The 12,412-nt window shown below is 42.9% G+C and overlaps 1 protein-coding gene across 1 annotated transcript in view; it reads right to left on the minus strand.

Annotated features, from left to right (window-relative positions):
• HECW2 (HECT, C2 and WW domain containing E3 ubiquitin protein ligase 2) overlaps nucleotides 1-12,412 on the minus strand; it is a 227,005-nt gene that overhangs the window by 33,865 nt on the left and 180,728 nt on the right. The window contains 2 exon segments of the mRNA XM_044241206.1: nucleotides 4,900-5,013; nucleotides 6,669-6,789. Of these exon segments, the coding sequence (XP_044097141.1) occupies nucleotides 4,900-5,013; nucleotides 6,669-6,789 (235 nt within the window).

Raw genomic sequence — 12,412 nt, forward strand, 5'->3', positions numbered from 1 at the left:
GCTGGGTGAGTAAGGGATTTTGCAAGCAATTAATACGACAAACAAAGTGTTACCTGCTGATGTCAAGCCAAAGTCTGGATACGGTAGCGCCCTTCGGCGAGGTTTGGGTTACTGAGGTTAGCCTGCAAGGGTCTCTTTTTGGAAGAAAACAAGCAGGACCATAAGGTTTCACTTGCAGCTTTACAGACTTTTGAGGAATAAATGGTCAAACTCAGGACCCCAGCAACTTCTAGCAAGGATGAGAACAGTCCTATGTAAGAGCTGCTGGTTATTTCATAGCGGAGATGCAGGCAGACCGTTCCAGATCTCATCCTCCTCGTGACTTTGGTGTCTCAGGAGAAATATCACAGAAGGAGCTCATCTGTTTAAGAACAGATGGGGAGACGATGGCACACACGCCCTCCCTAGTCAAAGTGTGGTTTTGCGAGACAGACGACTGATGCCGATAGACGGCACCTTACATATAATGAACTCATTCTTTCTTAAAGAAAGGTGCCTTTTACAGATTTGGCCGTGGAGGGAACAAAGAGGCGAGGCAGTCACAGTGTAAACATCCTTTCTTTATCCAGGCCATTACGACCTCACCGTTTGGGGTACGGAGAAGTTAATGGCCCAAGACACCTTATTAGAACACAACAGTCCACCTAGCTAAGTCTTGATCCCACATAAGCTTTCGTTGCTAGAGCTTTTAATTCAGAAGAAAATAATATGCTGGAGAACATGCAGTGCTCTATTGGCCTCCTTCCTACAGAAGCAATTTCCAGGAAGGCAGAAGCCCAACAGAGAGAGGCCGCCACAGCATGTAATTTCCCACCACATTTTGTCGAGATGACTCAGTTTCCAGCCGTTCTGTCACTGCTGACCTGCCACCCTTCCCACTTTGCAAGGCCAGATAACGAGGTTAACTTGGGTGGAAAATGTAATGACCAGAACAAAACCCCCAGTTCTGACCACATTAAATCACAGTAGTTTGCTTAGAAACTGTCTACTTTTTGTAAAAAGCCAAGCACAACATGATGCTCTATTTTAGCAAAAAATAATAATTACTTATCAACTAATACACTTCCAATAATAGGCTCTACAACTCTATGTATATCCTAAAAAATGAATGTATCTTTTACCAATAATCTGAGATTGATTTTTTTAAAAGACTTTATTTATTTATTTATTTGAAATAAAGAGAGTGAAAGAGAGCAGGAGAGGGTAGAAGGTCAGAGGGAGAAGCAGGCTCCCGCTGGAGCTGGGAGCCCAATGTGGGACTCGATCCCGGGACTCCAGGATCATGATCTGAGCCGAAGGCAGTCACTTAACCAACTGAGCCACCCAGGAGCCCCTACTCTGAGATTAATTTTGCCTCACATGGAATTTTTAAGTCATCTGGTAAATTTCTGACTATAAATTTTCCCATATTTCTCTTGATTCTGCTCTTCCATTTCAGAACAATCTTTATGTGTGTTTCAGATCTATGCAACGAGACAGCCAAAAGCAGAGCTGAAGTGTCTCTATGAATCTGCTAATCCATACTTTCTTGGAGTGCAGGCAGATACAGTTTTCTTAAAAATAAATCCCCTTCCCTTTATGCCCTAACTTATTCTCTCTATTGTAAATAAAGACCCTGATTATGACAGGTAGGGAATATAATCACTGAGATAGTACCAATAGGAATTGCAAAGTATTATTCCCCCATAAAGGAAAATAAACTTGACATCAGCAACACAAAACACTACTCTACAGATACACCACTTCCCCTACGAATTTGGACTTTTCACAAAATTAACTGTTTCTCTCTTTATATGTAACTCTACTGACCTCAAGTGCAGAAGGAAGTGTACACGTGCCCAAAATTATACTGGGGGCAGCCATTCACTATCCAATAAGGAAATAAGAAAAGTTTGGGGAAACATTTCCTAAATCGCCCCCAAATCCTGACTATATCCTTTCTTTCAGTAAATGTTTCATTTTAGAATAGTTTTTTATTTACAGAAAAGTTGCAAAGATAATATGGAGAATTCTTATATACGTCATACCCAGTTTCCCTCTTATTAACATCTTACATCGTATATAGTACATTAGTTATAATTAATGAACAGATACTAAGGTATTAACTAAAATGCATACTTCATTTAGATTTCCTTAAATTTTATACCTAATGTCCCTTTTCTGTACCAGGATCTCATCCAAAACACCATATTTACATTTAATTGTCCTGTTTCCTTAGGCTTCTCCTGGCTTCCTTGTTTATGACTGTGACAGTTTGAAGGTGTACCAGTAAGCTATCTTAGAGGACGTCCCTCCATTTGGATTTACCTGTTGTTCTTCTCATGAATAGACTAATATTATGGGTTTGGGGGACAAAAACTCTAGAGGCCAAGTGCCATTTTCATCACATCATATGAAGGGACCACACCCTAGCATGATGTATCACTGCTGACTTTAACCTTGATCACCTGGCTGAGAGTTAGTCAGGTGTCTCCATTCTGGACTTGCTTCTTTTCCCCCTTCCCAAACTGTACTATCGGAAGAAAGCCATTAGGTAAAACCCACAATTACAGAGTGAGGATTTATGCTGAATTGTTTGGAAATCTTCTGCACAGAAGACTGGTCTTCTCTTTATTTATTCATTTATTTATTTAATCACATATTTATATTAGTACAGATATTTATTTTATACTTTGGGTTATAATTATAATCCAATCTTACTTTAATCATTTTCTTGCTCAGACAGTTGGGAGATCTTTCCATCGGCTCTTGAGTCCCTCTGACATAGCCTCATCATTGTGGAAATTTTGAGCACTTCTTTATTTTCTGACACTACAAGACACTTCAAGCCCCATCTCGGATACTTCCTGTTCCATCCTAGAATAAGTCATTTCCCCAAGGAGTCCTAGTTCCTTTTATTGAAGAATGATATTACAAACCACGGTCTAGTCACTGGGTGTATATATTTTAAATACCCATTACTAGGGCTAGACATGAAGAACTTACAAAGGGACACATTTCGTGAGCATTAAAATTAATGAAGGGAAAGTGACAGAAAACTCCCAACTGCACATTTATAGTCCACGGAAAAATGCAAGCTGATTTTCACTTTGGCTATTTATTACAATCCAGAAAGAAATGACATTATCTTTAATTTTAATGCAATGGAATCAACGTGTTTGAGAAGGTGGCAAAGTCTAAAATAACTGGACATTGGCAACATCTGGACATTGGCGGCAAGCAGATAGAGGTATCAAGCCATACTCAGTCTAGGAACAGATGCCATCAGTCCAGATCACAGGGCGACTACTTTAGGGTGATCGAGCACGATCAGCATCTGCTCTATTCAAATTTAAGTACCAGGGCTTCCAAAGACTCTTGCTTACGTCTCTAAGATCTCAACAAACTATGGTCCAAAAACGAAGGAGAGCAGCTGGAGCTCTGGGGGAGAAAAAGTATGCTCATCCCAATGAGACTGGTTATGTAAGCAAATATTTGGAATTCCATGCACACCTATGACTTGGCTTAAAACATCTGCCTTCATTTTCAGTTGTGCACCTGCATCTTACGCCAACTAGCATAAGCTAGAAGCCCACTACGGCCCTTCACTAACCAAAACAAGTCTCAGGCAAGCTTCTGTCCAATTCTGTCACCTAGTACTGTTTTCCCATATATCATTCTACTTTAAGCTAGGCACAGCTGGGACATTACACACAGAATATGTGATGAGAGCAGGGGTTATCAGTCAGCTGGAAGAGTGAAAAGATCCTTGGGTAGGAAAAAGTTCTGAAAGACCAGAGTTCAACAGTTTTGCCTCTATCCAGTGCTGGCCCAAGAGTCCTGGATGAAAGGCCCGGATCTGAGTCCTGATGTTACTCTTATCTAGTCCCATTAGCACCTGCAAACTACTTTTACTTGGGAGCCTTCAAAGTAACCATATGCTGAACGGCTGCATTTGTTGGATGTTACTCCTAAGAGTCTATAATCTAATATACTTCATTCCAAGGCAGGAGCGAGAAGGGTAGCTTTAAAATGATCCAAATTAAGAGTCAATAAGACAACCAGAGTTCAGGCCATCATGTGGTACTTTTTAAATTTGCTCTACTGATGGCTGGGTTACAAAGGAGGTGCTGAGACTCGAAACTCCGACCTGAAATGAGGGAGGAGGAGGGGTCTGGACAAGAGGAGAGCTGTCACCTTCCCGAGTGTTATATGAGAATGGCTGAGTTTACTCAGATGCAGTAAAAAGCGTGTAGGATTCTTAGCTCCTTCATTCCTGGACCCTTATCTCCAAGAGCACACTCATGGAAGACTCGCAGAAAGCCAGAGGTGCTGGCCTAGGGCAGGCTGTTATTTTGGTAGGCATGTTGCTGTCCCCCGCCAAAAAAAGAGAAAAACTGGCAACAGAGAAATAAGAACCGAGGCCCAGGAATTACGTTGTAGCAGCTTCCTGGTAGCAGAGCAGGATTCTAACTTGATTCCAATACTGAGCTTGTTTAACAGGTGAAGGCTGTTCTACTCACACCCAGCACAGATAAAACCATCACAGACATTAGAATTCAGCTCTTGTTTTTTCCCTCAATGCCCCACTTTTTCCCCTTTAAGAAGGAGATGTAGAGAGAAGAAACCAAACCAAACTTCTGCTCTCAAAAATGAGCTATAGTTATGAGTACTTACCAAATAATTTCTCTGTCAAATGATTTAAAAAACAGAGAAAGCCATTAAAAAAAAGAAAGGAAAAGAAAAAAGAAAGAAAGAAAAGAAAAGAAAAAAAAAGCTGAGAGGTTTATGTGTCTGAGAATGGCATTTCCTGCCAGCGTGGTTTCCTGTCTCGGCCGCCGCAGAGACCATGACCATGTGGTGACACAGCCCTCCGCAGCCCAGGCCGAGCTCCACATGCCGCTTCTCTGTTCTACTCACCCTTCCTCCCCGACAAATGTGACGTATAGCTTATTTCTCTGCAAGTCTTTTCTGGAGTAGCCCATGATCTGATTAAAAGCATCTTCCAGTAAGTGATCTCTTCTGATAATTAACCTGTCCATAAAAAGACAATGTGAAAAACAGATTATTTCCTAATCCTTATCTTTCTAGAACTGGACACTTTTGATCCCCTTCTCATTTACCATAGTTAACCGGGGGAAAGGGGAGTGACTTAATACACTTCTGGCTGCAATAATGCTTATTTGTCTTGAACACTCAACAGTAGAAGCAAAAATTACATTAAGTGAATTGTTGGTAAGCAAAGCACCCCACCTACAACATATAAAAACAAGTCCCGAGCTCTTTCTGAATGGTCCAATCAATTTATCCCAGAAAGAAGATGATTTTAAAACAATACAAACACAAAACTTTTGTTTACTAAGGAAGGACAACCCGATGAGGTCATGTTTTAAGCATGAATGCACCTAGACAAGGAATTCAATTACTAAGTATGCACAGAGATGACTGTGTGCACAAGGAGAGGGAAAAAAAAAGAAAAAACAACAAACCAAACCTCCCCATGTTCTCCAAAGCTGTCAGATTTATGCCTGTGCTTAATTTAATTTTTAAATTAAGTGAATCTGAGATTCCCCAAGTGACTGCTACAAATGAATGATACTTGTGGCCCATTAATCCACTTGTGATGATCATAATGAAAGTCATCCTGAAGTGGCTAAAATTGCCTTCAGTGCAAATAGTCATGGAAAGGGAAATGATAGGGAGGCTGGACACAGGGAAAGCTGAGCTTCTGATCTCCTTTTTTGTTTGTTTTTAAGTAGTCTCCCTGCCTAGGCATGGAGCTCAGTGTGGGGTTTGGACTCATGACCCTGAGATCAAGGCTTGAGCTGAAATGAAGAGTCAGACGTTTAACCGACTGAGCCACCCAGGCGCCCCTCCAGACCTTCTTAAGTGAAGGGTGAGACAGGCAAAGCTCGGAGAGGTCAGGTGCTTGGGCAGGCCGAAGTGTGTTGAAGGGTAAGGAAACCGGGACCTGAGAATACACTTGAGCCAACCCCTCTGCGGGGGAGCCCTGAGCTGGGGAGCCGTGGGACCAATCCTGGACCTCTTCGCAGACCCCCGGCGTCATGGCAGTGTGGCTGTGGAGACCCTCCCTCCCTTGACCTCTCTCAGGGGGCACAGGGATCTCTAGTGGGTACATGAGGCAGGGGTGGAGGTGGGGATAAAGGATGGATAGGTAAGTAGGGAATGAAAATAATTCTAGACCAGATAACAGGATGATGTTTAAATTTCCTCGTTAAAGTTGGGTAAAGAAAGGCAGAAACAACAGTCATGACATATTTCTTAGGACAAGTGAAGCTTATTCCACGGCATAAAACAGAGCTGAGCGGTGTTCCCACACTCAGGTCAGGTCAGGAGACAGTGATGCGCCGTGGAGGACACCTTGCCAACCTTTTATCTAACAAATAACACTGTCAGTGAACGGAGAGGCACTTTTCAGGAGAAACAAATTAGCTTTTTATTTTGCCTATATTTTTACAGGGAACATGGTGTTTGTTTTAAAACCTTAAGCTGAATGGTGTTTAATTCCAGAACTCTGTCATAGATGAGCCTGTAATTGCCACATGCCACAGTAATTACAGCGGCTAAAACAAAGGCTGTGATCCCAAATTACAATCCGTTTTCTACGTTCCCGACGGCATCCCATTTCCTCACCGTCACCCAGTCCTGAGGTCTGTATTTTGACTTACTTTAATTTCCCTGGGCCTTGTCCATATCCTTTCGTCTCTAACTTCCTGTAAAAGTTCCTTAGTTTGGCTTCAAAGTCTCGCTTATAAGGGGCTGGGGCGCGGGCATTGGCACGCTGAGTACCTGCGGCAAACCACAAAAAGAGAAGGTCTGGGTCTGTGCAATGTCCCGCTGTTCCACACATCACCGTGACAAAATACTGCCGGGGGCTGAGGCCACAGGCGACAAGGGAAAGGACACAATTACTCCAGTGGCTTCGCTTTTCACCTCCCCACGTCAGAGGTTCTAGCAGAGCTGACCCGAAGTCTTATATATTGCTGTGTGGCATTTTGGTTGAGAACAACAATCCCGTCTGCATAGTTACAATGGTGCCCATGTGTGTCAAGTATGTTTCCCTTTTCAGTCCCAAGTCATAGGAGTCAAACAGAATGACTCATGTCTAATGGTAACTGTTCAGGGTGAAATATCTCCCTCTGCTCGCTGCTGAGATGATATCACAGCAATTAGATAGGAAGTTACAATGTGAAAGTATGTGGTGTATAAACCAAGAACAGTGCGTTTCCAGACTTTGCCCCGTGAAAATGGACAAAATGTACAAAATGATTCTTAGATATGCACTATAAGAATTATTTCAGACTTATAATCACATACATTTTCTAGTGTAGGGTAGGATAATCTTGATATAAACAGATAATTCTGGCATAACTGTAGACTCACATACTTCTTGGCTTCACAAAGAATAGTGTGATTTGTTCACTTTTAATATGTACCAAGTGCTAGGATCATCCGCAGATAATCTAAAGATGTTTCATATGTCATTCAATGGTAGGTTTCATTAATAACGTGTAAAAGTAACACAGTTTGTTCCTTTTTCTGCAGAAAAGTCTAGCTTTGTACCACAGGGTGACTAACCAACAAACTGGGACAAAAAAAATGGATGATAAATATGGGAATCAGATGCAGAGCCATGACAAAAACACTGCACATTTCCATGAAATATTTTGCAACACAATGAATGGGACTGGAAAACAGAAATTGTGAAGTCTTGTGCATTACATACCACATAAGCTCATTAAATATTTCTTTAATGAGTCAACTAAGTGATTACTGTTCATTGCTAACACTGTCAGAGTCAGCAACGTATGCTCAAAATGAGTAAGGCAGGACTGCTGAAGTGGATATTTTGGTTGCAAAGACAGAAATAAAACAAATCAAACAATCAGATAGATAATTAAGTCCTAAACTAGGAGGTGGACTAACTATAAAGCACAGGGGACAAAACCACATAGACTTGGGCTGTACCCAGCCCTGATGACCTATTTTGCTTGGCATACAATTGTTTTTAAAGATTTTAAATTAAATTCCAACATTTAAAAATTAGGAGATTTCAAGTAAAAAACAAGACCGATTTTCCTTGACGATCACGTGGGAACTCTTGCAACAGCTGGCCTGCACTTTCCTTACATCGGGCCGCTGTTCCATTAAATGAAGCATGTGCCACAAGCACTCAATGATACCAACGGCTTGGCCCTCCTCGGTCTTTGCATTTGGGATCAGTGTTCCAGAAAAGTCATGGCAAATGATAGTAAGTAGAGATCAAGGTGGAAAAGGCCACAAGGAGAGGGCTTTACGGGAGCCAGGCCTTGTAAACAGAGGAGGATCTGCATCTTACACGGGGCAGGGCAGTGCGGGCTGGGAGAAGCACCGCAGGCTTGTCTGGAAGGCCCCGAGGAGATTGACCCAGGGCACAGGGGAGTGCTGCGGAGTCACTGGGAAGTTTCCTCAGAGGGTTGAAGCCGAATTATGTGAAGAATTTAAAAAACCGAGCTAAGGAGCTTGAGTATGGGGCGGTGAGCCGTGGGAAGACGTTAGAGGACCCTGAGCGAGGCAGTTACAAACCCACGGTGTTTTTTTAAAGCAGGGGTTTTCAGCGTGTGTTGGGTGGTTGGGTGGATTCAGGGAGGGAAGGAAAGGAGGGGTTTTGCGGGGGGGCGACCTGGCCAGGAGTCGCTGCAGCCCTGCAGGCCTGAGGGGACTGCGGTGACTCGGAGAAGCGCGCACAACGTGAAATGAGAGCTGCCAACAGAGAGTAAGTAGGGAAGAGACATGGGGAGCTCCGACGGCAGCATCGAGCTTTAGACAGCGGCAGCAGCTGTCATTTGTGGAGCGCCTGCGGGGCGCACAGAGCCATGCGCTTTCCAGACCGGATCCTGGGAACCCTGGCAGGTTTAGGAAGCCGGCACGATGCTCCTCGCCGGCACCGCCACTCGGTGACTAAGGAAACTGACGTCACGTGCCGGTGCGTGGGAGCTGGGACCTGAGCCGGGGCTATGGGACCCGATGAGCAGTGTGGGAGAGGCTGGTGGACGGGGCGCGTGAAGCTTTCTACAGACTGTGCTGGAGACAAGAGCCGTTCAGGTGGATCTCCTTCCCCGGCACTTGAAAACGCAGTCCTGGGGTTCCGGTGAGAGATGAGGACCCCATCTGTGCACTGAACGAGTTCGGGCAGTAGGGTGCTTTGTGAGTTAGCTGTTTCTGACATTATCTGCAGAGAGGTGATTACTAAAGACATGGGGAAATGTGTTGGGGTATTAAGAATGGATTTTAATAAAATCAGCTACCAATCAATGATATGTCTAGAGAGCTGTCTGCATGTTTATGAATCTTTTACCCAAAGATCTAAGATCTACGTCATAATGGAAACAAATAAATTTGACCTTAAAAGCTCTAGGATACAGAAGCCTCTTACGCAGTGGGTTCTCAATCCTCACTGACTTAAGAAGCTCTAAAAAATCCCAATGTTCAGGTCACACCCAAGACATATTATATCAGAATCTGTGGGGCGGGATGCAGGCATAAGAGTTTTATGCAGCTCTCCAGATGAATCCAATATGCAGTCAAGGTTGAGAACCATCATCCTCTACAGGAAGGGCAAATGTAACCAACGAAACATCTGGAGAACATCCAGAGACCGACACAGAGGCAATGCTTCCCCTGTATTTGAAAGGCATCATTTGCAACATGAAGGATCGTGATCTCACTCTTGGACAGCTAAGGGACGGGGCAGCGTAGCACAGGGCCACTCAAGTGTGGCAGAATCAGGCTGTTGGTCCTGCAGCCTGAGAAACCTGTAAGCTAGTAAACCTAAATAGCTCAGAAAGCCACCGTCATGAGTCAGCTTTCAAGAGGGTGATTATTAATAGGGAAGAGGAAAAAGAAAAACAAAAGACTGAATGAAAATCTTTCAGGACTCTAAAGTTGATTGCTTAAAAAAAAAGCACATATACCATTGCTGTATAATTTGAGATGCTTAAAAGGATGTGGGAAATGCCACAATTCATTGCATCATTATCAATATGGACACCTAATATAAACTAGCTCTGACTCCATTTATGCTCTAGGTTCAATTACAGAAGAGATCCAATTACAGAAACTCTGGAGACAGAAATTGTTAGATGCAAAAATTCTTTTGCTAATAGTTCTATTATTAAAAAAAATCATTTACACATTACTTCATGGTTTAAAAATTACAATAAATTATGCTGTTGGCCCTTGTCAAGTTCGTAATGCAAGTCGGGTGCTCTGCCAAGAAATTCCAGGGCAAGAATGTTGTTACTTCCACTTTAGAAATAAAAAATGACCTTGGAAGATTGAACCAATAGCACTGTATGGGAACCCTAACTAAAAGTAAAATTTTAGGATACTGCTATAGAGAGAGTAACCTTATGGTCATAAAAAAAGGAAGTCAGGGGTGCCTGGGTGGCTCAGTGGGTTAAGCTTTTGCCTTCAGCTTGGGTCGTGATCTCAGGGTCCTGGGATCAAGCCCTGCATCAGGCTCTTTGCTCAGCAGGGAGCCTGCTTCCCTTCCTCTCTCTCTCTGCCTGCCTCTCTGCCTACCTGTGATCTCTATCAAATAAATAAAATCTTTTAAAAAAAAGAAAAAAAGGAAGTCAGATACAAAATAGTCCGTGTGACATTTAGGAAGTAATCAAATAAATGGCTGACTTCATGGGTGGTCAGCATTATGTTAATTATTCGCAGGAAAATTTTTAGTAACAGATATTAGGTTTTTTCCTTTATCATTGCTAGGCAGACCTGAAGTATGATAATAGTAGGATATTGTTTCCGTTTATCATTATGAAATTGTATAATCATATACAAACTAAAGAATTCTACCTGACAAAATGCTTCAGGGCATAGGAGAAATATTCTGGCATCAGATCACTAGGAAGTCTAGGTGTTTTGGATTCTAGATGTGCCACCAAGATCTGAGATGGCTTTGGTGACTGGCCCTCACTCTGCATTGGGTGGGATGGAGTTTGGCCTAATCCAGCATGGCTCTGGCCTCTGACTGGGGTAGCTCAAAAGCCTACTTCTCTCCTGGTTCACTTTCTAAAAAACGTCTCTACAACTTTTTAAAAAATTTATTATTTTTTTTTAATTAATTCCCTGTTAGTGAACAAACCATCAAGCATTATAATAATTCCTGGAAGACTTGGTCTTCTGGAACATAGCTCAATAATTAAAATTAAGGGGAAAGAAACACCTCCACAATGGCTGACCCAAAGCACAATTACCAAAGTTTTTGCATTTGTGCTTTATTCTCTAGGAGTAGTGAAAGGCTCTAGGTCACTGTTTTGAGCTTGCTGATGTTTCCATTTACACACTGTTTATTTTTTTTTTTAAGCTTTTATTTATTTATTTGACAGAGAGAGAGAGCATGAACAGGGGGAGGGGAAGAGGAAGAGGGAGAAGCAGACTCCCCATTGAGCAAAGAGCCTGATGCGGGACTCCATCCCTGGACCCCAAGATCATGACCTGAGCTGGAAGCAGACACATAACCAAATGAGTCACCCAGGCACCCCTCATTTACACACCATTTATTTTTTAAAAACCAACTTCATAAGCTGATTTTTTAGACCTTGCAGATCAGAAGCAATATATTAAAGGGGGAAACTGAAAGGCACACCAGTGACGGGCATTCTCTTACAGCCTTAGGGATGGGGGGACAAGGGAGACTAACAACAACAATAAAATTTAAAAATACCCGTATATCATGGCACAGACAGTATTTGGCTGTCTTTCAGTCTCTGGAATCACAGCTTCCCCATCTCCACCCACCCAGGGACATCCTCCATCTGCACTGTTTGCTTCCTAGTTCATCTTTGTGGGGCTGAGCAAAGAGAAGTAACACTTTTTCTAAACACAAGTGCAGTTGATCCTTGAACAACACGGTTTCAACTGCACGGCTGCAGTTAGATGTGCATTTTCTTTTAATAAATACAGTACAGAACTGTAGTGTTTTCTCTTCCCTATGATTTCCTTCATAACACTTTCTCTAGCTTGCTTTATTGTAAGAATGCAGTGTGTAATACATGCAACATACGAAACGTTTGTATGGACCTAAGTGACTGTTCATGTTATGGGTAAGTTTCCTGGGAACAGTCAGCTGGCAGTGGCTGAGTTTTGGAGGAGTCAGAAGTCAAAGGCAGGTTTTTTACCTCACGGGGGGTTGGCGCCCTTGGCCTCCGCAGTGTTCAAGGGTCAACCGCATGAAGCTACTTCAGGGACGGTGGGCAAGATGGGGCAAGTGTGCAAAGACGGGAGGAAAAGAGAGACAGAAAGACAAAAGAGCAGGAGATGAGAAAAGCAGCAGCCAAGATGCTGACTTTCAAGGGAGAAAGAGAGGAAAAGAGGGCCCTACGGGGTCTCACTGTGCATATCCCATCCCTCAAGACAACTTTCA

This window comes from Neovison vison, chromosome 3 (assembly GCF_020171115.1).
Source record: "Neovison vison isolate M4711 chromosome 3, ASM_NN_V1, whole genome shotgun sequence".
In the NCBI taxonomy this organism is placed as follows: domain Eukaryota; kingdom Metazoa; phylum Chordata; class Mammalia; order Carnivora; family Mustelidae; genus Neogale; species Neogale vison.